The sequence below is a fragment of the Hemicordylus capensis genome, chromosome 5 (genome assembly GCF_027244095.1).
Source record: "Hemicordylus capensis ecotype Gifberg chromosome 5, rHemCap1.1.pri, whole genome shotgun sequence".
Taxonomy (NCBI): Eukaryota; Metazoa; Chordata; class Lepidosauria; order Squamata; family Cordylidae; genus Hemicordylus; species Hemicordylus capensis.
This window is the reverse complement of record NC_069661.1, coordinates 125,490,362-125,517,996: the sequence shown is the minus strand read 5'-3', so window position 1 is coordinate 125,517,996 and position 27,635 is coordinate 125,490,362. Positions and strand designations below refer to the sequence as shown.

At 44.2% G+C, this 27,635-nt stretch overlaps 1 protein-coding gene across 2 annotated transcripts in view; it reads right to left on the bottom strand.

The window, feature by feature from the left end:
* The window catches only part of FKBP4 (FKBP prolyl isomerase 4), a 41,424-nt gene extending 14,840 nt beyond the window's left edge, over nt 1-26,584 (bottom strand). Inside the window, exons 1-3 of one of the 2 annotated variants that reach the window (XM_053255397.1) lie at nt 26,068-26,584; nt 16,090-16,234; nt 14,012-14,154 (exon numbers count right to left, since the gene is read on the bottom strand). In XM_053255397.1, the coding sequence (XP_053111372.1) occupies nt 14,012-14,154; nt 16,090-16,234; nt 26,068-26,178 (399 nt within the window). In that variant the 5' untranslated portion in view covers nt 26,179-26,584. Of the gene's footprint in view, nt 1-14,011; nt 14,155-16,089; nt 16,235-25,568; nt 25,614-26,067 lie in introns of those variants that run through there. The other variant, XM_053255398.1, reaches the window with a different exon arrangement.
* Between the last annotated feature and the right edge of the window lie 1,051 nt (nt 26,585-27,635).

Sequence of the window (27,635 nt, the reverse complement as noted above, 5' to 3'; positions counted from 1 at the left end):
CTATAATCGAATTTCAAAATGCTGTATATCAAACAATAGCATGGAGTTATACAGAGAACATGAATGCATAGAGTTGTTTGCATATAAATACATAGCTCCTGCGGAATCACAGCAACATGGATCCAGAGATCTGGACATCTGAAGCAGTGCTAAAGACCTGGAATGGTGTTCAAGGCAGATGGAGAAAATGAATGAGCTAATGCAAAAATGCCAACACTGCTGCAATACTTGCAACTGAGGCTCCCAAGGTAGCATCAGATGCCTTAGTTATCAGGCATCAAAGAAGGACCCAAGCAGCAGCCACAGTAGTTCTGGGATCCAGTATTGTGAACACTGTAGGGCTGGGCTCTGAAGAAAAGATAGGAAGTTTGTTTGTCAAACCTCCATCTCCTACATGTCTTTTCTTCAGTTCATAAGAGCTCCAGGGCACTTAAAGGTTCAAAGAGTCTTAGTCCTGATTACAATCCTCTGCTGGATCCTTTGGCTGTTTATCAGCCAACATATTGTATATAATTGGGCTTAATGAAAGAAGCCATATCCCTGGAAGCCAATCAGGCACCACAGCTGGGAGTCCAGGCTGGTACAGGAACAGAGGTTGATCTCAGGGCAGGGAATCAACCCACTCAGCAGCAGAGGCCATGGTGCCACTAGAGTGAGACCTGGAGTCTTATGGTCACTAGCTAAACAACTAAGGCAGCCATCCTCCATCCAGTGTGGGGGCTTTACCAGCACATTTTTAAAACATTATAAAATCCTATAGGGGACACAAACACTGACTTTGCCATGCTAAAAATAACAAAAGGACAAGAAAACAAAATAATGAAGACAAAAGAGTGAGAAATTACTGGGCTCAGAGAGAAAGTCCTCAGAGAAAATGCTTTCTTAACAGCTAGAAGAGAACTGAGTGACAGGGCACTTGGTCTCATGTCAACTCTCTACCCTGAAAGGCTTAATCCAGAGAAGACAGAGGTGCTTCTGATCAGCAGGAATGACAATCCAGGAATGGTTTCACAGCCAGTCCTAGACAGGGTAGCACTATCCCTGCAAAGCTCAGGGGCACCATTTTGGAGTGCTCCTGGATGCAGCATTTCTCCTGGAGGATCTGGCTATTTAAAAATTGTGTTTTACCCATACTGGTCAATGACCACAATAAATATTTGATTTGAATTGTGTTTTATGTGCACTGTATGCCTGTATAAGCAATGACGGGAAAGCAGGGGCGTAGCTAGGGGACAGGGCGCTCGTGTTCACCCTTCTCCCCTATGGCCCCTCGGAGGGAAAGAGATAATGAAGCAAATAGGGAGGGGTGGAACTGGAGGGCCCGGGTTCTTTGAACCCATCCGCTCAATTATAGCTACACCCCTAGGGAAAAGACTCTCTAATGGGGTGGGGTGGGGTGTGGGGACTCAACAAAATGTCACATAAAGTGTTGCACACACAACTGGCGATTTAAAGACTGAGGGATTTTCAGCAAGACAGGTGCTGTGTGGCGCTGAAGAAAGAAGCTGAGTCACATAGCACAGGCATAGTAGACTTCAAGCTGACTTGCCTGCAGCACATAGTCAAAATTTTCGAGGAAGCTGACAAGATATGTAGATGTGCCATGTGCATGTTATCCCTGTGCTGTGGCCAAGCCTCTCCTCTCTCTGCCAAAACCCCTGTCGTTGGTAAAAGGCCTTCAGTCTGTTGTGCTGAATGAAGAAGACTATAAATCTGAACAAACAAATGCAAGCTTCCTCCCTGATTCCCCAACAAACAAAACAAATACTTGATCTGGAGGAAGGACATGGAGGAAGAAGCACACCAGCCCAAGGTCTGCTTCCCAATCTCACTACATGAGAACATGGGAGGGAGGTGTGCTGAACCACTCCCAAGAAGAGTTGGAAATTATCCACTCACAAAACACATTTAATTAATTAAATAATCCAGAGTGATTTCTCGACATTTGCATCTGCGTCTTCCTGATAACCATGGATTGGAGGTCGCTGAAAGACACAATGGGAACTGAAAAAGAGAATGTTTACCTTGAAAATGCCTACAAGTTCAGGACTGAGCAGAGTTTGGATCAAAGTCTAACAGATCCAAGGCAAAGACTTCAGCTGATTAACTTGCATGTCATGATAGAACTTTCAAATTCAGCACAAAAAATAGGGAAAGCATTACCTCATTTATGGGACCCAAATTACTCATCATGGTTTGTGCCTGCACTTGCTAAAGGCAACCACCAAACTCCCATAGATAGTCAAAACAAAGGATCACATCTTCATTCTGGGAAAACTTTCAAGAGGCAGAACTACCAGATCTAAAGAAATGCACAAGATTGATGACTAACTCAATCTGGAATCTTTCTACTACAGGCACTTCTCTATTCTTAATCAAGGTTCTCTCATATTCAACGCTCAGCCAGTAGGCTGCATTAAGAAACATTATCCTTAAGCTCTGTCTGCCCCCACTGCAGTCTTCAGCTCTCCACTCCTAGTCAGCATTGTTTTAATGTTATATTGATCTCTCTCTCCTTGTTCCTGTGCTAGTTTTGTGCAGTACACACCAGAGATAGAAAAATAAGAGTCAATATGCTATTGTGTTCCTTAAAAAAAGACACAGAGGCATATACTGCCAGTCTGATGTGAAATGGTCATGAAACAGTTTACTTGAAACAAAAAGCAGTTCAGTTACCTGCAAGTCAGCACAAGATTTTTGTATGAAGCTGGGTACTAGATTTGAGTTGGGAAGTGGCATGACGGGTCAGCTGAACAGGACTGACTTCTGATGCAACTTTACTGGCGGTGTTTTGTGTGTGGGATTTTTGGTTGGAAATCCAAACCAGCCATTGACAGAAAGTGGCCAGATTGGTGGTCCTGGTGGTGGGGTAATAATGTCTCTCCTTCTAATCTCAGTGCTATAAGCATGCATAGATCAGCAAAGGAATGTAATGGACAAGAGAGACATAATACAGGAAAACAGCAATAAATTGGGCTCCTTCTTACAAGTTCTACACCCAAGTGGCACTCAAAACCAGAAGCTGAAATGGACAATATTCCATGTGACTTTCCTACAGATGCTGCAACAAAAAAGGGGGAAGTTAGCATCTCTTTAAAGTGTAACTAGCTTTGCTTTGACAAAAACTGAAGCTATTTAGTCCACCACACTGGAGATTACATCAGCTGTCTCTGGGGTATCCTAAAACATAGTCCTGGAAAAATCAACTGGTTCGAACTAGGGATGTGCACAAACTGTTATGCTGAGCAGAAGCACAGCTACACCTGGAAAAGCTTCTGGCTCTCTAATAACTGAGCTGCATTCCTCTCCCCTTCCAAACTCACTGAACTGAATTCATTTATTTACGGTCGACAACCAAATAATCCAAACTCACTTGTTCTGCAGTCTTTCTAATCATCTCACCCTCACCTTACTTATTCCTCCACTTCCATTACTACCAAATTATCTCTCCTATCCTCCACCCGTTACTGACTTTTAACTACCCACCTCCTCTTCCTGTTCCCCATTATGGTTATTCCATCCTGAACACGTCCCATCTTGTCTGAGGCTAAGCAGAATCAAGCCAGATTAGTACCTGGATGAGAGACTTCCTGGAAATATGTGGTGCTACAGGTCTTGAGAGCCAGCACGAAGTAGTAGATAGAGAACACTGGACCTGGATCAGGAAGACCTGCATTCAAATTCCTGATCAACTATGAAGCTCACTGGGAAACCTTGTGTCAGACAAAGTCTTTCAAGCCCAAACAACCTCACTAGGAAGATAAAACCTCCCATGCACCCTGAGCATCTTGTAGAAACGAAGGACACAAATGTCAAAATAATAATTGTGTTATCTGATACAGAATGTAACCCATGCCCTTTTTGTGTTGGGCAAAGAGCTGGCACAAAATAAAAGTTAATTAATTGCAGTAATGGCCATTATGCAATGTTTTGCTGAAATGAACGTCTTCTTCTCATCTCCTACTGCATCAGCCAAGCACCTTTGTTGGAAACATAATACCAGAATACTAGCCTGATTTGATCCAACTGAAAATTGTGTTTCCAAGATAATGAAAATAACCAGCTGTTCAATCAATAAATCAACTACTGCAGGAGCTATTGGTGGCGGTGGTGGAGAAAGGGGATAAACAAGCACACACCACAGCTATTACAATCAGATTTGCTTAGACTGAGGTGCCGGACTGAAGATAGTAAACAATCTTCTCCAAGGTCACTCTGTGGAAGATCACAAAATTACACTGCAATTAGAAAAGCTATGAGAAACATAAGGTCATTCTGTCTGCAGGCATACAAGGTTCATTATCTACTGTAGCAGGCCTGACCTAGATAGACTCTGTTGATCCCTCCTCCATGACCTACAACAGGGAGGATCATTTTCTGTATTCTCAGGGGATGCTAAATTCTCCATACAGTGGTCTGGTGGCCAAGAATGTAGTTTGCCTACTCAAAATAGCGACACTTCCCCACAGATGGTCAGGCTTTATACTAGTAGTTTAATTCAGTAGAATTAAACTACTTGTGGTCAAGAGATCAAAACAGAGTATGAACAGTGAACTACAGGTACAACGCAACACAATCAACAACAAATATACACACACACACACACACATATATACACACACACACACACCCCTCAGTAGTCCAAGCTACCCCACCCAAGCCCCAGAACAATCTGTCCATTAACATCAGTTCACCAATTGCTTCCTAATTCTTATTGCAACTGACAAAAATTTAGCCACTGCCAAGCTCACCCTGGGAATTGTATCTATCTAATAATAGATATTTCACAAAAAATTGGGTACGTCTACCAGGTAATGTGGCCAAAATAGGAGTGATCAATTGCTGTCAAACTCCAATATAAACGTTGCAAAACAGAAGAACATATGCCACAGACTGCATTCCACTGCATGGGCAAACCCTCAAGGGCAGGGAAACCCCAGCATATTTTCCCTGCAATCCTTGTGAGGGTAGTATTTAGTCTCACTCAAGTGAAGGCACTTTGCTACTTAATGACACTGCCCAGGTAAACAGGTGGCTGAAAGGTGTTTTTGTATAAAATGCCTAGGTGCCCTGGTGAGAAGGATGTGCAGGTGTGACTAGAGAGAACCTGGAACTTCATACTAGTAAGACCTTTTTCACAGGTTTGTTTTAGTACAACTTCATTATGTCTGGATGTTGCCAGTGCATTGTCAGTTGGCCATTCCAAATCTATATAGAGAGGATTCCTTAAAAAGTGAGAGGGCCCAAGTATTACATATAATCACAGGATTTGGCAATTTCAACACCACTGAAATGCTTTTCTTCTGAACAAGCAATTGCAGCTCATCAAAGTGCAATACACCAAGGACTCACACACAGTTGTACACCATTTTCTCAGTATTGTTTTTTAAATCCAGGCCCCCTTCTAAACTTACTCTGTCTTCTTAGTTCCTCCACATCCACTCCATCAGCAATCATCTCTCTCTAGCAGGCAAGCACTTGGAATTTTTGCTGACAGCAGCAAATACACACCTGCTGTAGAGTGGCTAAGGATCTATGAACTGCATCCAGCAGTCTAAGGAGCTAATCCAAGTGGCATTAGAAGAGGACTAGAACAGGCATCTCAGACTCTCTCCTAAATCCCAGTCAACTCAAGAAGAGGGCAAGAGCAGGGAGCCACTGCTATAGTCAAAAGCTTCTATAGGATCCCTGCTTTTCTACAGCTTCAATGGTCAGCACAGCAATTTGGAGGGCTGCAACGCTAAGCTTCTGCTGCCAGGAGAAAAGTGCTTCTGGCTTTGCCTGCTGCAGGATCTAATCCCTTCCTAGAACTTTGCCCCCTGCCCCCACATAGTTTGACAACCACTGCTATACATCAGACCTGCTCCTAATTCCTGGGAGCAAAGAATCAGACATCAGATGGAAATCTGCATCATCTTGTGTGGGGGGAAATTTCAGCAGTAGGGATGAGCAGAACATTTCAACAGCAAAATGTTTTGACTTGAAATGGGCTGTTTCAAGTGTTTCTTGCCCCTCTTGAAGAACAGGATACATCAGGAGAGGAGGAAGGATAATCAGAGACAGCAGAAGCAGCGAGGTGGTGGCAGCCTGGGGCTTCCCTGGCACAGTGGGGCGGGGGGGAGAGAGAGAGAGAGAGAGAGAGAGAGTCTGCTGAGGGCTTTTTGATTTTGATTTTTTGGGTGGGTGTGTTATCTTCCTGGCGCCCACGTTCCCTGCCCCCAGCTGTTGAGTCCCAATGCCTCTGAGAGAAGCACCTGGTCAGACTCCAGCAGAAGCTGGCAGGTAAGGACCTCCCCGCCCTGCACCAAGGACAGGTTAGAGCCTAGTTTGGGGAAGGGATTAGGTACAGTGTTCTCTCTAATTTTTTTTCATCTGTGTGTGGAAAATGAGTTTTGTACTGGGTGGTAGTATCAAGGCAATTTGTGCGCACATATATTCAGAGTGGGGCCTTCCTGATTCAACCTGAGCGGGATCGAAAATTGACTGTGTGGACATCAAAAAACATTAGTGTGCACACATGTGCACGCCTTAGCGGGAACACTGATTAGGTATTAGGTAGGACTGTAGGACAGGAGCGATGGGTTAATTTAGGAGAGGCCACAGTAATCCCCTTTCCCTTCCCTTCAACTTACCCCCATTGTTGCTCGTTCCCCTCCAAACCCCCTGCTTCATTTGGGGGGATTTAAATTATCTAGCTTCTGTGTGCGCATTACTCCAACTCCTTAAAGGTGTTTCTTCTCCTCCATCACCCCACCCCCCCAGCAATCAGAGTTAGGGCCTGAATTTAAAAACACCCAAGATGACCAGGAAGTTGCAAGGCAGAGGTAGGAACAGAGTGGCCGTCAGAGGGAAGGGTGATGGCAAGAAGAGCCTTCTCCCCAAGCCATTCACACTGCTGTGCCTGTGTGCAGGCTCACCTTTAGGGAGGAGGGTGGTCCTGCACACAGGCACACATTATGGTCCTCCCCATAATGAGGGGAGCTGAGCAGCTTCATTTTGTGTCTATCCGTTGTGTGGCGCAAACTTTGAACCTGGTCATGTGGGATGCGCGAGGCCTTTGGGGCTGCAGCTAGGCAAGGCATCTCTGATTAAGGTGCTGAGTGCCAGTCTGCTGTTGCCATGGCTGAGCTTGTGGACAGGTGCCACAGGATAGCAGCTTACTTCCACTGGGGCAAAAAGGGTAGGCAGGTGCTTGAGGAGAGGTAGCTTGAGCTCGGCCTACCCGAACACCGGATTCCTCAGGATGTTCCGATCCGGTGGAACTCCAACTTTCTCTTGTTCCCAGCACCTGCAGGAGTAAGAGCTGGCCATCCACGGTCTGGCAAGGAGGCGTGGCTTGGAAGTGTGGGGCCTATCCACTCAGGACTGGGTGCTCATTTCCAAGGTTGTCTTGACACTCAAGCTGTTCTTTGTTGCCACTAGCAGCTTGTGTGTCAAGTCAGCAATGCTGAGCCAGGCTTTGCCTGCCACTCCTCTCCTCTAGAAGATGATGTGTGAGCTCCAGTCCATGCTGAACACTGAGGAAGCAATAGCCTTGGCTGAGGACTGGAGTGGTGGATTGGTTCATGACACCATTTGGTAGAGTGGTGCATTGGCAGCATGTTTTGTCCTGCCAATGTGACCCAAGGATGAGGAGCAAAGCTGTCATCCCTGCCCAGCTGCCGAGGTGGAGGGCTCTCCTGGCTGAATAGGTTAGGCAAGCCCAGGAGAGGAGGCTAGGGTGCAGCCAGGAGGAGGGTGCTGGAGCACCTACTGCTAGTACACAGTCCACCCCTAGTAGCTTCCTAGTCTAGCAGTGTGGCAGGGCAAGGCCCTGTGAGCCAGCAGTTCCAACTCAGCGTTCCACCCGGTGATTCACAGAGGGCTTCCTTGGCATCTTTCCAGGGGCATGGGAGGAGCCGACGGAGCTCTGCAGCAGTGCTGAACAGTGTTCTGCAGGAGCCAGTGGCAGGCTGGGAGATGGAGCCAATTCAGTTTTGAGCAATGCATCGCCAAGTCTGGCCGGACTTAGCAATGGATGCCGGACAGTTTCTCTAAAGCCTGCCAAGCAGCATCCAGAGCAAGGGGGTGTTCTCCATGGCCATGGTGACACCCCATTGCTCACGTCTGGAGGCTGACTTCGTGGAGGGGCTGCTTTTCCTGAAGGCCAATGTCCTCCTGCTAGGCTATCTTGAGCTGGCCATGGAGGATGAGTGACTCATGGCCACCCCCAACCACAGCAACACCACTAGCAGTTTGCCCCACTGAGGCCAACACCAAAACCAGATGTATCATAGTCTGCCCATTAGTGCTGCTGACACGCACACACGTCACCACCATCACCCATGATGAGATGGACTGGTGCCCTGACCCATGTGTCAAGCTGTCAGCCAGGACTCAGCACCAACCTGAGGCTGCTGTGTTATCCAGACACAGGCAGGCAGGCAGGCATGTTGTGTGATATACACTAGAGAAGAAAGAAGAGTGCTTTTCATAGTAAGAATCTAGAAGCTCTGTTTTCTGTCAGGCCATTGGTCCATCTAACTCAGTACTCTCTGCACCAGGCCATGACTGCTCTGCCCCCCTTTTGTCTCTCTGTGGCAGGCAGGATGGAAGGAAGGTTTGATTTTGTGACATTCTCAGCACTGAGTATAATATGCTATGCTCTTGCTGCTATAACTCTCTGGTTTTGCTGGATCTCAGATTAACGAAGGCAGAACTTGGGTGCCTGCTCTCAAGTTGTGGTTTGGCTTGTTGTTTGTGAGATAATGTTGTGGTGATAAATGGACAGTGGCAGCTTTCTTTGTGTGTTTGTAATATTGCTTGGCCTCGAGACAAACTTGCGCTTCACTCACTGCTCTGGTCTGCTTTGCAATCTGTATTGCAAGGTATACTCTGTGGCTGAAGCTGCTCTAGTCTTATGGCTATGCTTGCTGCTCAAGGTGCTACTGTGGCAACTGTTGCAATGCTAACATAAGGAGTCTTAATTATGTGTGAGAGAGCAACTTATGTCAATGATGTTACTGTGGTGTTAATATACAGGCACTGTGGTTGGCAGTGGATTCTGGGTCAGTGATTCTTTTTTGGCCATTTTTGGACTGTGTTTGAAATGTGTGCTCTGTGTTAGGGAGGGACAGATTCCCTTTTACTGTGTGTTTCTAATCTGCAGTGTTCTTCAAGGCAAGGTTGCAAATTGCATTGCAAATTGCATGCAAAACTGTTCCAGCTATAGGAACAATTTGGAACTCGAAACACTCCATTGTTCCCCATAAGTAGCACTTAGGGATGCCAAAGTGGGTTGGGTGGCAGGGCATGATGGATGCTACCTACCACCCAACCCACAAAAGAAATGGGCAAGCGGGTGATTTTAAACAAATTTCTAACCTTTTTCCAAGGGTGTTAGGGAAAGGTTACACATTTGTTTAAAGGTTACACATTTGTTTAAAATCATCTACTTTTCCATTTCTTTTATGGGTTGGGTAGTAGGTAGCACTCATCATGCCCTGCCACCCAACCCACTTTGGCATACCTAGGAGCTACCCATGGGGAACAATGGGGTGTTTCGAGTTCCCCATTGTTCCCTAGGGCCAAAACACTCAAAACCTTTCGAGTGTGTTCCATCAAAACAGCTGGGGTCGACCACAGTTTCAACGAAATGTTTTGGCCATCTGCATTTTGTTTCTTGAAACAGAAAGCAAAATCTGTTCCATGTACATCCCTTATTCAGCAGCATTTACCAGTTGGGAATTTAAACACCTGAAATTATTTCCTATTGGTTGGAATTTTTTAAAATATCTATTTCTTCTTGTCATCAATATCAGGAAATGGCATAAGCCCCTTAAATGTCCGCCTACAGGCAGTAATAGGCTGGATGAGGGATAATAAACTGAATCAAAGCAAGATGAAGGTACTCATTGTTGGGGGTCATAATCTGCAAGATGGGATAGAACTTCCTGTTCTGGATGAGGTTACACTCCCCCAGAAAGAACAGGTTGGTAGCTTGGGAGTGCTCTTGGACCTGGGTTTCACCCTGGTGCCTCAGGTTGAGGCTGTGGCCAGGAGCACTTTTTACCAGCTGTGATTGATTTGACAACCATGAAACACCAAAAACCAACCACCATAAAAAAGACGACCAGAAGCAGGAGAGTTGAGATGCCCAGCAGCCTCTAAGGTGTAAAGGCCTGGACAAATAAAAAGGTACTTAGTTGTTTTTTAAAAGCAGCCACAGATGTCAAAGAGCAGACATTCACTGGGAGAGCATTCCAGAGCCTGGAGGTAACAACAGAGAAGGCTCTGTCCTTCGTGCACGACAATTTAGCCTCTCTCAACATCGGCACACGGAGCAAAGGCCAATGACCATGTTGGGTGGGCAGAAACCCTTGGAAGTAGGCTGTCCTTCAGGTATCCAAGGCCCAAACCGTTAAGGGCTTTAAAGGTAATAACCAGCACCTTGAACTGGATCCGGAAGCAAATTGGCAACCAGTGCAGCTCTTTCAAAATAGGTATAATATGCTCTGAGTAAGCAGTTCCAGAGAGAACCCTGGCAGCTGCATGTTGCACCAACTGAAGTTTCCGAATATTCTTCAAGGGCAGCCCCACGTAAAACGCATTGCAGTAATCCAGCCATGATGTGAGTAAGGCATGGGTAACCGTGGCCAGATCTGCCTTCTTGAGAAAGGGATGCAACTGGCGCACTAGCTGAAGCTGTGGAAAGGCACTCCTGACCACCACTTCCACCTGAGCATCAAAAAGCAAAGCCAGGTCCAGTAACATCCTCAAGCTACACACTTGCTCTTTCAAGGAGAATACAACCCCATCCTGGTTGAATCACCCTATCCTGGTTTGCTTTTCTACTGACCAGCAGCACCTCCATCTTGTCTGGATTTAACCTCAGTTTGATGGCCACATAAAGCCCTTCACCACCTCCAACCTCTGGTTCAGTACCTCCACTGCTTCCCTAGGATCTGTTGTCAGAGGAAGGTAGAGCTGAGTGTCATCTGCAGAATGATGACACTTCAGTCTAAACCCGTGACGATCTCTCCCAACAGCTTCATGTAGATGTTAAACAGCATGGGGGACAATACTGAGCTTTGTGGGACCCCATAGGCCAGAGGCCTGGGAGTCGAGCAGAGGTCCCCCAGGATCACCTTCTGGAAACTCCCCCCAAGAAAGGACTAGAACCACTCCACATATACTCCCAATCCTTATACCTGAGAGGCAGCTGAGAATGATACCATGGTCAATGGCATCAAATGCCATTGAGAGGTCCAGCAGAACCAAAAGGGACACACTCCCGCTGTCTGGTTCCTGGCGTAGGTCATCCACCAGATGACCAAGGCAGTTTCAGTCCCAAACCAAGGGCAAAAGCCAGATTGAAAAGGGTCTAGTTAATCCATATCATCCAAGAGCCTTTGCTTAGTCAAGTAACAAGGAATATTTCTCCATGATCCAGTTCCAGAGGTATTTCACTCCAATTAGTATAAATAAAACATATAATGCTTCCTCTGGGAAATGTTGGTGTTCTCAAGCAATAGATGCAGGTTTTACACACATATGGTGGTAATGCACCATCGTAAGAGTTTTGGCAGGACACTTTGAAAGGTCTGCAAGAACTTAGAGTCCAAGTCTTTAATTTTACTGCTCAGGCGTTTATTACTAAAAGATTTAAGATACTGCATAAGAAATACATGAGATTTATAGGTAACATCAGGAGCAGCCCAAATGCTACTTGTAATTAATTGGAATTTACCGAAAAAAGAAAAAAAGGGGGGTGGGGGAATGGCATAGAATGTTTACAATATGGCTACCATCCAGACTAAATTACTCAATAGTACTACTCAGGAGTTACTCTAAAGGACTATGTGATACCAACAGGGCTTTCGGAGAGAAATTTGATCAGGATGTCAGCTGATGTTAATATGTAAGTTAATTAGGTCTAGGGTAAGTAATAGTACTGCAATATGATTGAGGGGGAATTTTTTAAAGATTTGGAAAGTAACTAAACCATAGGAAACTGTACATTCACAATCATTAACCACGTTGTAAGCAACTTATCCAATAAACATCTGAGGGTTTTATAGATTCTGCACGTGTGTATTTTTTATTATTAGCAAAAGTTGGGCAAAGTGAAGAGGCAAAAAACATTTCTCTCCCCCTGTCCCCTTTCAGTGGCCTAACAAGAACATTTTGGTTAGGTTTACTATATTTTATGGAAGCCACCTAATGGTGCAGTGGGGAAATGACTTGACTAGCAAGCCAGAGGTTGCCGGTTCAAATCCCCACTGGTATGTTTCCCAGACTATGGGAAACACCTATATCAGGCAGCAGCATTTTATGATTATATAACCCTGATCCTTTGTGTGTATATTTTGTTATTTGTGTTAAAAAAAACCCCTAGATTTTTAAAAAAGAAAAAAAGCAGACTTGATATTTCAAAAAAGGATAGCGCCTCTTTTGTATTGGTGCTCAGAGCTTCGTAAATGAGAAAGAGAAGACATGAAATGCCCTCTTCCTAGAGATATGGGTGCCATCTAAAAGTTAAAAGTGCTTGTAGCCTGTAGTAACAATATTGTCCTTGCAGCTGAAGCAATCAAATATGGCATTCATATAGGACAAGAAGCCACCATTTTTATGAGAACAACTATAGTGAGGTTCATGCTCCCTCCTCCCTTTTCCTTCGTCATGACAGGTTTTAAGCAACTTTTGCATTCTGTTTTCAGCAAACTAGTTTGCTGTTTTGTCCCAATGTAGTAAACTGTGGTTTGTGCAAATGATGTATTGCCAAAACAGGATCTGGATCAGATAGGATCACAGTTTGATCTTAGATTCAGGTTTGACAACAAACTGGTTTGCAGAAATCATAATTTGCTGCATTTTGGAAAATGGAAAACTGCAGTTTGTGCAAGCAAAAAGTGTTTAATCTTTCCTCCTTTCATGCATGGAGAAGGGAAGAGGATGAGAGAAAGCATGAGCACAAGGCTCCCTGTGACTTATTCCCATAACAAGTCCAATTCTTTCCCTCTTTCTTATCAGTCATTACCAAGTGAGCAGGGCAACTAGCAGTGATAAAATGACCAACTGAACCCTGAATGGCCACTCCAGTGATCCAGAAGTTCTTTCTAATACACAGTGGTATGGAAACTGTTCCTCCATGATGTGATTCCACACATCTGTGGGATGCGTGTGAATACAGAAACCTTGTGGACAATCTCACATGTATTTTCCATCAGATTGCTTGTGAACTAAGAGAGTCATTTGCATATCAAAACATCATGGGTAGCAACCACTGGTAAACGTTTTCACATACAAATTAGTCTAACTTCTCTAGAATTCAGTTAGACCACTGACCTTTACAATGTACTGTGGCAGTTACTTCCAGGCAGTTGTATATGGTTTAAGAAAGTGTTTCCTTCTGTTTGGCTTATACCCAGGGCCGTGAATATTCTGCGCAAATAATGAAAATGTAGAAATTGGATAGTGGAGTAGTAATTGGTAGTAACCTGAGATTATCAGTTTTCATCTTTTAAAAAACCAGGATGCTTACAAAAACAGGCCTTATGTTTGCAAGAATAGGCTGAAAATATGTGAGCAATGTCTGGTGAAATCTCCGAAGTCAGAAGAATGTTCTGCCTACCTCCCTGCCTCTCCCTATAATTTATGGAGATTTATGCAAAAATCAGCAAATATATGAAAAATTGCATAACTCATATAGGTGGAGTGTGTCCTTTCTCCACCTACCCCTGCCTTCTCCACCCACTGTGCTACTTCAGGTGCTCAGTTGTATTACAGAATCAATCATTTCACTCAGCTATGGTCTACCCTATGTAGACCTGCACTCTACAAATACTGTCTGTTTTTCACCAGCCAAATGCCCTTTCCATGAACATGGCCCAATTCCGAGGTACAAGGAATCCAAGGATCTTTTGCCTTTAGTACAAGCTACTCAGATTCAGCCTTGCAAGGACGTAAAGCTGTTGGAGAAAACAGTTGTTCTGCTTCTGCTAGAGCTGCAAGAAGGCTGTTTTTAACTTACCTCAAAAATCAGAGTCGCGTTGGGAGGTATTTTAGGGGGGCTGCCCGCAGAACCATAGGCATATTCTGGTTTGCAGGTAATTTGACAAAGTTCCCCAATTTTCATCGTTCCCACAGCAATGTCCCATGCTTTGATAACTTCACCTAAATAAGCAAAAGAAAAAGCAGAAATTGACATAACTAATAAAAGAGCATTAGTAGGAAGCTATTGTCATCAGTAGTAATGTATTCATATGCTCTCCACTAGCACAGAAGGCAAAGCTTCTGTAGGGGGAAGCCTAAGACTTTGGGGGGGGGGGGACCCAACAGTCTCCAATGGAACAGGCTTCTTCAAGCTTGCCTTTGATTTTAGTACTCTTTAAAATTAGACTTCTGAGGAAATATGGCTACTCTTCTTTCCTTTCCAAAAGGTAAAACACAGTGGTCGTTCACAGAAGCAAAAACTGTGTTCTACCCAGGTTTGGGAGCTGTGTGTGCTCCCAATTTTCTCCTACCTTGCTTCCACACAATCACTTCTCCCCCCTCCTACCTATTTCTTTGCACCCACACAACCTAAAATTGGGAACACACAAAGCTTGCACACCTGAGTAGAACACAGTTTTTGCTTGTGTGAATGACTTCAAAGTGAACTTGAAAAATACTAGTTTTTAATCAGCTGAATAGGGATGTGGGGTTCAATCATGAACTGGACTGCTGTGAACTGGGCCGGTTTGGGCAAATCGATTGTGAACCACTTTGAGCTGGTTTGTCGAATCAACTGGCCCAGCTGTTTGGTTCGACCGAAAGAGTCTGCATACCCATGGCTCGGTCCAGATTTGGACTAAACCACACGAAACGGTCTGTGCACACCCATACAGCTGAAGTACTGGAAGTTGCATGGACATTATGGCAATAAGCATTGTACAAGAGAAGTACTTCTGAGAGGTCACATTTATACAAACAAAATGGAACATTAGATTTATAGAAAATTTCCCCTTCTCTTTGGAGACAAAGGATCATCCTGCATAAGGTGATTACATCTCTATGGCCATGACCTATACTCAAATTTCCTTTTCCCATCAATTGAGGAAGCCCTATCCATGGTAGTGTGGTAGAGAGCTCAATCTTTCTCCCCAAGCAATGTTTCCATTACAAATGGCACCCCCAAACAACCTACTTCTATCCAAGATAACTTCTAGACCCATGTTTTTGAGTGTAAATGTACACTGGAACCCTGCTGAGAGAACAAAACAAATGGGGGTGGTGGAAATTTGGAGCAGAAAAACAGATGGCAAATAAAGGGCTAAGCGTCCAGACTCTGCCACCTCTTTCAGAATGGTTCAATTCCAAAACTGCCTTTTTATATATAAACATGTCGACTTGAGCCTCATTATACATGTTTATGTGTAACATGTAGCTTTCCCCGCACAATTTACATTCCTCACATTATCTTGGACCACTTCTGCCAAACAGGGCAATGACTGTTAACAGCCTATTCTGAGCCTTAACAATAAACGACAGTGGTGCAGTTCACTTCTAAGAGCTATTGTTGCCATTCAACTGAATTTGTGGAACACATAACAACAGTTGTACTTGAAAGACAATTTCCATAAGAAGAAGGGAATTCTTTATATGTGCATGGCACAAGTAGCATTAACAATGCAAGCTAAGAAGGAGGCTATTGTCAGCAATGCAGGATTTCTAGAAATTTTTGAATCAGAAAATTTTTCAGTGATCTAAATCAATTGGGATCTGATTTACATTTAGTAAAACAAAACTAAAAAAGTATGCTATATTAAATGTATGTGCTGTATAAATATCTCAGAAGTTTTTCTAATTACTAAGAACAGTTAAAAGTGAATTTTAATTGGGTGAAAAAACCACATTATTGGGGAACAGATTTGAAACTTCCCAGTTTGACTGGTATTAACTAATTTTATAAAACAATACATTTTTAGATTTTCTTAAAATTTTCTTTGGAAAAATACAACAGTGGAAAGTTTTCCAGGCCACTGTTCAGCTTAGAGTATGCAAAGCATAATTCTCAAAAGCATTATTGAATCAATCACATTATTGTGTGCCAGGTACAAAACAAGCTACCTTTCCCAAAGTCGAATGAGAACTTGTCTTTTCTGTCCCGGCTTGAGTCAAACTTTGTGCCATCAAGAAGATATCCAGTATAGTGGACAGTCACTTTATCACCTATCATAGGAGATTCTGTCCCTGTTCCTTCTTTCTTGATAATCTGTGGGAAAACACAAAACAATATTTAACTGAACTCCTAGGCAGGTCATGCTACCATCAAAGGCAAAACTATGTTTGCTAGAAAGAAAAAGCAAGGTTTTACAGCTTCCTTTGGCAATGCCTTTTGGTTGGCACTGGTTTTGGTTTTTTACTACTACAGTACAGCATTTTATTCACTCAACAAATACTACCAGGCTACAATCTTCTCTTCTTGACTGTAATATGAAATGCAAACCTAAATTTCCTGCTTGTAAATAGCAACTGTGACTTTAATACAATTTCAACTGTGACCTTTTCCCATACAGTTTAGCCCTGCTGCATACAAGTAAGCACATCTGCTACTCTTGTAAGAGTAACAAATTGTGTTACAAGAGGAAGCTCATTATTTCCACTGAGCTTACTCTAGTGTAACACAGTTTGCCCAACTTTTGTGTTTGTACAACTTACACAAATACTATATTACTAGGCTGAAGTACTCTATGTCAGCCACTGTTTGCTACACAGACACCATGCCATGATTTAAACTGAGACCTTTAGTATGCAAAGCATGTGTGCTGCCATGGAGCTATGTTCCTCCCTAATTTTAAGAACTTCAGAATAGTATTTATTGCAGAAATACTTCAGAATAGTATTTATTGGTCTCTCACTAAAAAGGCAGATAATACATTCATTGGGACAGTTGAAAGAAATCACTTAGGTTTCTGAGCTGTTGTTGGTAAAAATTAAATTATGCTTGATTATGAGTTTATCGTAAGCCACTTTGATGGTAAAAACACAAGGTAGAAATCTCTCAATAAAGAGTGTGTGTGTGTGTGTAAAAATTACAACATAACGAATAGTATAAATAATTACTTAACATAGTTGCAACAATAAAATAAGAGCCAACAAAACAGTTGGAGAATAGTTAAGGCTCCAGCGAGATAGTGTTGTACTCTAGAACCCCAAACTAGATAATTAATTACAAGAACACCCGATATTTTCCACTTCAAATTAGATAAGGTTCTGCCAAACAGAACAGAATACATGAGAGGGAGCAAGAATCAAATGTATGGTGGCAGTATATACACACTCCTAGTACTGGTCCAGTCCTTTTCCTGAACTGGATCTATACCACAAATGAGGAAAATAAAAAGCAGACAGATCTTAGCTAATCTCATATGGAGTGAATTCTGCCCTCAAGATTATTTATTTATTTAACAAACATTTCTTATATACCGCCTCCTCCAAAGACTCTAGGCAGTGAAAAACAAAATGCCAATAACAATTAATTAAAATAATAATAATAATAATTATTATTATTACTACTACTACTACTACTACTACTAAAGGGCTAATGCCTGGCAAAACAGGTGGGTCTTAAGAACGGCCTTAAAAGCAGTCAGGGAGGGGGCTGAATGAATTGGGGGGCTCCAAAGAAGAGGGGTACATGGGCCCAGGCACTAAAATGACCTTAGATGCCCTAACTTGCACATTACATTAGAATCACTTGCACTTACAGCATCCCTATTACTTCTGAAATGTGTGGAACAACTATGAGACATCAGAAGAGGGCTGGAATTAAATTCTGGTTGGAGTGAAGTGGGAAACCATGGAAATAAGCGGGACTCAAGAGAGATAAAGAATGGGGAGAACAGAGGTAAAGTTACCAAAGGACTGTTCAGCTCTAACTTGTTCATTTTTCACATTTGTATCTCAACCTGCTTCCAAGGAGTTCAAAGTATTATATACGAGACTTTTCCTATTTACGTTTCACAACCACCACGTACGTTAGGCTTAAGCTAAGAAAATAGGAAAGATTGCTGCAAGATCATGCATGAGTTTCATGTCTGAGCACACTAGGTCTCCTAAATCCAAGTTCAACATTCTGTCCAGTACATCACATTGGCACTTTCTCTCTTTAAGAGATATTTTAAATGTATTTATTTATTTAATTCATTTACAGCATTTCAAGTCCACAAAGCACTTCATATGCAAGTTAGAGAAAAATTGGCCATTCTGGGAGCATCTGACACACAGGGAATATTTCACAGATTTACTGGCTCCAACATGGTGGTGGCGGTATCCTTCACTGACGAGCCACTCACTCCATTCTTCCCCCAGATTGGCAAGTGTATGTGTATGCAGAAAAAGAGGACATGTATACACACTGGCAAGAAGTTTATACACAAAAAGCTGAGCAGCAGTCAGAAGTCTGGCTTTTACAGCACTTTCACAAATTCTCATCCTTCTGCTCGGTGTTCATTAATGCAGAATATGTGTACCAGGTCCTGTTCCAATCCTCCACCTTGATAAATGCAGAACTCATACCAGCTTCTGCTTTTGGGCTCACATTTACCAACACAGGAAGAAGTCCGCTTACAAGAAGAGCTTGGAAAGCAACAGGTTCTAGTCATTTGGTTTTCTATAATATAGTAGGGATGTGCATGAACTGGTTCGTGCACACCTTGGAGGCGGGGTGGGTGAGTTTGTTTTTTAAGGGTTAGGGAGAGTGCCCTTACCTTCCCCCACCCCTGCTCACCCATAAAGTGTCTGTCTCCCTGAAGCCCCAGTAAATGTACCGGAAGTGCCTGACACATATGCGGGGGGTGGGTGGGGGTGGAGGTAAGGGCACCCTCCCTGTCCCTTAAAGAAAACCCCCTGCCTCCAAACTGGCTTGAACACTGGACATCCGAACCGGTTCAGTGGTCTATAAAAGGACAGCTGAACCTGTTTGTGCACATCCCTACAAGATAGAGGCTACCTTGTGGGAATTTTTAATGTTACAAGACCTACCCATAAACAACTGTTCCTTAACTATTTATTTTGTCAATAGGACAGGTAAAACATGTTGAGAAATAATTAACTGAAGGAGAATACACTGGCCCATTTAAAGGGACAAATTTTCTCTTCAAAGCCACCTTCAGCATTTTTTAAGTGCTAGGGGATGAAGAGTGCATTAATACAGCTGACTGAATAAAGCTGAGCAAGTGATCGTGAATCTGAAACCATCTTTTTATGAAAATAATGAAATTTTCACACACCTCCTCCTTGCCTTAGCATATGTGCACCGCTTCCCATTCTTCACATAAACTTTCTTCACCTCCCTGCCATGTTTTATGTTGTTGCTCCCTTTGTAAACCCAGACTCTCCAATGCTTCTTGTAGGCTGAGGCATCTGATGCTAATGTCAAAAAGCATGGGCCTTTGCACTGGAGATTGTGAGAACAGACTAATAAAGCAAAGGAAAGCAATTTACTTCCTGAACTTGTACATGCCACTTTGGTGGTCATTTATATTAAAGAACTATTTATCACAGGAACAGGCAGAGAAGAAGCCTTATGAGGCTCTTTCCCACACTTCAGTATGACATGCAGGCAAGGCTGTGGTATATACAGCATCCACCCAGCCCCCACTTATTCATCCATATACCAATCACATAAATAATCCCTTCTAAAACCTAGGGCTCATTTCCCCATCTCTTATGTCTCCTGCTTTTTCTTCCTCTCTAGACTATGACCTTTGTAAACAAAACAAAAACAAAACAAAACCCTTTAAGACAAGGTTGCTTCCACACTATTTAGTGTGGAATAGACAACATTTATGCAGCTTTATGGAGAATACAGAAAACACCACTGCCAGCCTGTGGCATATTAGTGTTTCCCATATTATCCTCTCATCTTTTTCAGAGAAAGTGTGTGTATGTGTGTGTGCGCGCGTGTGCATGCACGTGTGTATGTGTATATATGTATTTGTGTATGATTATATATATTTATTTTTATATATATGAAAAATCTTAAACACAATTGCTGTAGGACTATCCAGTGTGCATTGGCAAAGCGCTATTGGAACTTTTCAGGACTAGTGTCTCATAAATTACTAACTTCCTCCAGATTCCTTTTCTTCTTCTAAGTCTAGCTTACCATCCCTTCACCTTCCCATTGCTGCAATATTCCTGATTTGCCCTTAATTATCAGTTCCTCTGTTTTGCCCAGAGAGAGGGTTTCAATTACTGGTTTCCTTTTCACAGTCCACAATTACTCATTTAATTATTTTAATGTTTTATTATTAAAACATTAAATTGTTATTATTAAAAACAATTATTTTAAATTGTTTTAAGGTTTTTATTTTAATTGGTTTTATGTTGTTGTAAACCACTCGGAGCCACGGAGCCACCATTGGGTGAATGGGTTCAAAGAACCCAGGATGCCACCAATCAGAGGCCACGAGTGCAGCCCCAGACACACACCCCATGTCTGACGTCAGACACATGGGTGTGTGTGTGTTATTTCGGTCCCAAACAGAGCCTTGTGGCCCTGTTTGGAACTGAAATCAGCCCACGCTGCACTGGCAGCGCGGCCGGAGTGATTCTCCCTGCTTAAAGGCAGGGAAAGCCACTTTTGGTCTTGCTGCCAACGCAGTGGGGCCGATTCATCTCCCTCCCCAACAAGGCCACGCAGTCTTGTTTGGGAGGGAGACCATGCCCCCAGGTCTGACGTGGGGGTGTGGCTAGTCACCCCCCTGCGTCTGGCGTCAGACGTGGAGTTAGGGGGCCGCGGCCAGCCTCCTTACGCTCCTGCACCCAGAGATGGAAGTTTGGGGCAGTCTACAAATTTGGGAAATAAATAAATAAAACTATGTTTTCAGAGTTTTACAATTGTGAAAATAAAAATAAATTAGCAGTTGTTCTGGCTGCAAAATACATATACACACACTGCCAAGTAATGAAACTGCTTCCATTCCTCTCCCCATCCCAGCCCCTGTCCAAGAACAGGAACTGACTAACAGCCATTCAAAAATGCCAAGGCCACAGATGAACATGAAGCAACTAATTGATTCCTTCTTCTTCAAAGGACAAGCTGGAAGCCACTAATGAAAGGATAGGGAGACTGGGACCTCTGCTCAACAGGACTGATTGCAAAACAAACATATAATAGGATCATGCGCCACTGCAATGGGCATTGCCAGTTTTTAAATGGTAAAACTAGTTCTATATTAAGTGTCATATGGAACTACCATTTTAATTCCACTTCCAGCTGATTCCAGCAGCACTCAAGGGCCCTACTGTGGAAGCAACCTAAATTATTTATACCACCATCCTTTTATACACTGGCTTGCCATTTGCTTTGCTAGAAGGAAACAGATCCACTTCACTGCAATTAGAGACCAAGTTCTTCCCTTTGCTCTAAAGTGGAAAGCACTGAAGTTCAGTACTGGGTCTCCATGAAAGACAATACATTTTAATGAAAGCACATAGTATGCAAAGGCATAATTTCAACTTTCCTTGGGGTGCGCAAGATGGAAGGACCATGACAGGGATAGTGTGCACATAAAACTAAAATGAACTGAGAAAAAGGAGGGCACAATCCATTTTCCCAGGGAGCAGCAGAATGGAAATCTCTATCTCCCCGAATTTATTCTAAATAGAGGTTTTCAAAACCATACTGGACAGTTAGCCATTTTAACAGCTTTATTGTTTGAGTGAAGGAGCAGTTATGCCTACTTAAAGAGAAAACAATTGTTGTGAATTTTCTAATAGTTTGGAAATTGTGTGTGCAAAAAAACAATTTAAAAAACAAAAACACCCTACCAGATAAAGGATAAGCATATTTATACCATCTTGGGAAACTCATTTTTTCCAATTGAAAAAACTAATTAGTTCAAGTGTTTTCTTTATTCCATGAACAAAAGGTTTGTTAAATCAGCCAAGATTTGACTGGGTTTCCTCCCCACCCGCACTATTTTAGCCCATTGACAGGCCATACCTAACAAACAGAGGAATGTGTGCGTGCAAGTAAAATATTTTGCAGGCTAGTCACTTGTGTGAATATATTTTCAAGGTTGAATTCATCCCAATTTAATGTATTAGAGCTATTTCATCTCACAGAAGATTACAGTGGATTACACAGGCAATGTTAGTTCTAGTACTGATAAAAGTCAATGATTTTTTTTTAAATCAGATTTTTACATGTAAATTGGTTTGTTTTAATTTAAATTTATTTTTTTTTAAACACAAAGTTTTTAACCTAGTCAAAGATGATATAATGAACATTAATCATAATTATACTCTATGAAAATGTTAACAACAGTAGATGGGGATGAGAGATAACAGACCTGATCAGTCCTGTTCTGCAGGTACTGTACATACAGCACGCACACACAGTCAAGCCCTTGCTCCCCTGCCCCTCCTGCCCCACAAGTGCAAAGACGAAGAAGGCCAATGAATGAATAAAGGATTTGGGGGGGATGGGCTAGTTCTGAGCAATGAGGAAGTGTCGGAATATGAATGCATGGGATGGGGAGGGGAGCAATGTTCTCTCTAAGGTAGGCCTGCTCAACTCTGGCCCCCCAGCTGTTTTTGTACTACAACTCCCATAATCCCCAGCTATAGTGGCCAATATCCAGGGATTATGGGAGTTGTAGGCCAACATCTGCAGGAGAGCCAAAGTTGAGCAGCCCTGCTCTAAGGTGTGTGCATGTATGCTCACATACAAATTTTTTGATGTCCACTCAGTTAATTTTAGATCCCGCTCAGGTTGAATCAGGAACGTCCATTCTGAATGCATGCCCATGAACACTGCCTTGTTACTGCCACCCAGAACAAAACTCATTCCACACGGAAATGAAAAAAATTAGGGGGACCACTGGAGGGGAGGAGAATAGAAAGTGAAACCACAAGTGAACAGAACATATTCATGCAGTCCTGAGGAAAATCTTTCCGAGTGCATCCTCCATTGTATCATGGGAGCAGGCCGTAAAAGAAACCTTATCTATCTATCTAAGGTGTACCCATTGCTAATCCCATTCATGGCAGCTCTCGCGAGAATTTGTGAGTGTGCTGCTGGCAGGGGGAGAGGAAAGCGGCAGCGCCGGACAGGCTTGCGGCCAGGCAGGGAATAAAACGGCAGTGGCAACTGGGCAAAGAAAATGGCAGCAGGAGGAGAACTAGAAGCACAGATACTCTGCACCCGGCCCAGCTAGTTTGGGAATATTTTAACATAGTTCTTGTACTTGTGGGTAAGAAAGGCATGTGTGCAAAATGCAAACAGTGAAACAATGAAATGCAGTGCCTGGTTGCCTGAATGAGAAGTGTGTACCTCTTATAGTGTGTACCTACCTTCTAAAAATGAAACTTACATCTATCTCTAAATGTGTATTAAGATTATATTAGACAACAAAAATGTACTTTTATAGAAAATGATTAAATAGAATCTTCCTGACTAGTAACTTAAATTCTGATTTAAATAATTAAAATTGAGTCCTCTTGTGAAGCGATTTAAATTGATTTGATTTAAATCAAATCAACCCTAGTCAGTTCCATTTTCAAATTGTGATTCAGAAATATATTTATGATTTTCAAGTAAGGTAATATCAATACTAGAGCCACAGTAATACAGAGCATAGACAGGCTTGGAGGTGGGGGAACCAGGTCAAGTCCCAACTCTACTATAGTCTCTCCTCTAGTATTGTGTATAAGACAGTCACATTTCTGCATGACAGGAATAACAATAACCTACCTTCCAGAGTTGTGAAGGCAAACACAATTAGAATTGTAAGGAACTTTGCATATTTTATTCGCAATTTAAGTAACTGATCATAGTAACACATCATTGAGGTAAAGTGGAGGTGAAGTGTGCCCCTCGAGTCAGTGTCGACTCCTGGCGACCACAGAGCCATGTGGTTTTCTTTGTAGAATACAGGAGGGGTTTACCATTGCCATCTCCTGCGCAGTATGAGATGACACCTTTCAGCATCTTCCTATATCGCTGCTGCCCGATATAGGTGTTTCCCATAGTACGGGAAGCATACCAGTGGCGATTCAAACCGGCAGCCTCTGGCAGTCAAGCCATTTCCCAGCTGTGCCATCGGTGGCTTGCAATTGGGGAGGAGTGGTAGTTTAATGATAGAGCACATGCCTTTAATGCAAAAGATCCCAGTTTCAATCTGTGGCATCCCCATGTAGGTGTAGGAAAGATCTCCATCTGAAATCCTGAAAAGCCACTACCATTAAATTTAGCAAACACTGAGATAGATGGAGCAACGATCTAACTCAGCATAAGGCAGATTTCTATCTTCCAAATTAATATTTTAACTTTCAAAAGCCCATTGACATTTTTTTTGTTTCTCATTTTTACTGTTTCAAGGAAGCTATAGAAAGCTCCAGTCTATCATAAGAGCTAAACGCAAATCACCTCCTCTCTTTGCTACCACCAGGGTAGGCCTTTCTAAAACGGTGGACGTGCATGCATACATTCACCTGCCTCAGCCTTCGCACATGGGACTCTACTCTGCACAGCATAGCAGGGACAAACTCTTCCCTCTGCAGCATTCTCTCCTAACACAAAAGCTAATGTTTAACTACTAAGGCGATCCAAGTCTCTTTTGCAGGAAATAACCTGGTAACTGCCTACCCTTCTGGCAAGTGGTGTTGTAGAAAACCTGAAAATTGTACCTGGTCACTAAACGATGGCATACCTACATGCCCGACACAGTAATGAGGATGTTAAAGAAGCAATAGCTCTGATCTGCTCCCTTCCTATACTGTGCCTTGCACCAAGAGAAACAATTCCACCCACACACTCCACCTATGCTTTTTTTTTTTTTAAATAATGCCTTCCTGCACCAACTTAATTCAGGCTTCAGCGTTGTGGCTCGACTCCCATAAGGAATGAGCTATTGCCTCAATCACTACTCCCTCCTCAGTCCTTGCACACTTAATGGTCTGAGGCTATCTAGTGCTCCAGAAAGAAAGAAAAAGGCATATGAAAGCAACTACGATTCCCTATGCGTAGAGTCTCAAGGGCTACTGTTTCAGAACATGGATTTTTAAACACAGGGCTCAATCCTGCTTGGAAACCATTGCACTTTTGTGACCTGTGAGCCTGGCTTCTGTGTGCAAGGTCTAAAAAGGCCAGTTCACTGGCAAGTTGGAATAATGCTTTATTTGTTACTGGCCATACTCCCGTGCCTTTAAAAGCAGTTAGTCTGACGTGCAAAAATTTAATCAATAAAGCTTTTCCTGGCATGGACATGAAGTGATAGGCATAAACTTAACTGACTCACTTTCGAGTCAGAGGGATATTAGGAAATCACACGGCGGGGCGGGGGGGGGGGTGTATTGGAACACTACTGGTGAGAGGGTTCCACACATGCTCAGAGGCACTCTGACTTCTCCTTAGTCAGAGACCCAGGTGCAACGCGACAGCTCCGTAAGGAGAGGGGGGGTATAGTGCACCCTCAGTGGGTCCTTCAAAGTTTCCGTCCTTCCCCCTAGAACAGCCACTAATTGAGGCAGGCAAGATGCACCTGTGGTGGGGAAGGGAGCAAACCCCACGGTGTGAATCTCGTCTCTATCATTACCTCACTAAGCGACCTGGAGCAAGCCACCATTTTAACAGGTTCAAGAACTCCCGCCGCCAGGCACTATGGGGCGCCTACCTCACAGGGTGGCTGTAAGGAGGATTACGGAGAGCAGGTCCGCAAAGCACTCAGGGAGGAGCGCCTCCTCCTTCGACATGCTTGCCTTGCTGCTGCCACTATTTCTTTCCTTTCTTTCCCGGGTAGCGTGACTTGCCAGGAAGCCACCGGTTCAACTCTCACCTCCTCTGCTGCGACTCCGCTGAGTGGCCTTAAACCAGCTCAGCCAGCCTCCTCTGCAATGCGGGGCCAGGAAGACCGGCCCACCTCGCGGGGCCATTGTCAGGATTCCTGAGCTAAGGCACGTGGGGACACCCTCAGGCGGCGGCGGCCACCCGCCCGCCCGCCCGCCGAAAAATGCCCCAGGCACTCGCTCCCCGCTTGCTCCTCGCCATCCATCTCCTCCCGGGCGGGCCTTCGTCTGCTGCCCAGCCAGCGCTACCTTGAGGACTCCGCCGTCGCTCTTGGGGGTGATGTCCACTCCCTGCTCTCCCTCCGTGGCGGCGGCGGCCGCCGCGCTCATCTCTTCGGCCTTCACCTCCTCGGCGGTCATGATGATCTGCTACTTTCTGCGCTTCACCCGGGCTGTAGCTGGGGCTGAGCGGCGGTGCGGCCGCTCCTCAGCCGAGCGACGCCGGTGCGACGAGGCAGGCGGCCCTTGGGGATGGAAGGAAGGAAGGAGCGGCGGCTGCGGCTGCTCCTCAGGCGAGGCGCTCGCTGGCTGGGCCCGTTTCCTCTCCGCTCCGAGGGAAAAGAAGGGAAGAGGCTCTTTCGCTGCCTGCCCGCCAGGCTCGCTCCCGCCTCTGCAGCGCCACCACCGACAGACGGAATGAACGGAGCGAGGAGCGAGACGGCGAAGTTTCTAGAAAGGAGGAGGTGGAGGAGGAGAAGGAGAGGCCCTGCCGCGAGCCGAGGCGGCGATGCGGGGGGGACGCACGCGGGACAGAACGCGGGGTGTGCGCGGGGAAGATGGCATAGGCTGCAGGGACGGAGGGGAACTGGCGAAAACCATCGGCACCGCTTCCTCCGGGTGGCTGCTGGGAGCAAATGCCCCAAGCCGAGCGGAATGACCAAGACTGCCGTCGGTTTGGCTGTGCACAAAAGACAGGGACAGAGCCCAGTCTCCATGGGGGCGGGGGCGGCGGGAGCCAAGAAGGTGCACCTAAGTAATTTTGGAGACTGGACCTAAAGGCCTTTGGAGCCCACCCACCCTTCCTGCAAGTTAAGCATCATCCCGCACACCCCGTGACACTTGCAGTCTTTTTAACACGTGGGTTCTTGAGGGCACAAACAGCAACTGAACTCACAAGAATGTAAGAATAAAAAACAGGTATATTTATGCAAATACGCATTAGCAGAAACATTTCAACATGCAGCCTAACATTCCCATCAGGCACTTTATTTCTTTCCCCACTCTGTCTCTAAAGTAACCGGCACAGGTCACAATCACATTCTGCCGCCCAGCACAGTGCTGGCTAGAGGCAACCACACCAGCCAGGACAGACTAAAGAGTATTTGGGGGCCCTCAGGCTGTGTGGAGGCCCTGGACATGGGCCCTGAAGTCCAGGGGTAAGAGCACCACTGCGTGCAGAAAAGAGCGCAATAATAGAGGGATATAAAAGGAGAAGTGTGCCGTTGAAAGATGGGGTGCACAGAAAACCCCCTCTGTTAATCTCAAATATTCCAAGTCCCCTGCCACCAAACAAGACATTCAGACATGATACCAGGGCTTGTAGCAGCAGAGCTGAACAAGCCAACACAAGTGTACAGAGGCTTCCAGCATAAGTCACGAGTATAAGACATGTATATGCGGCATATTATGTATTATGGAATTGAGCATTTGGAAGATATTCTGGAAAACAATTTACCTACGTTGCATATAGGAAACACTGAGGATTAACATTTCTAGTCTAAAGAAAAGTCTGTGGCAGTGGCACCACAACAAGCTCTGAAGGGGTCTGTGTACAAGGACTGAACATGGACCCCATCAGACAATTTCCTCATAGGGAT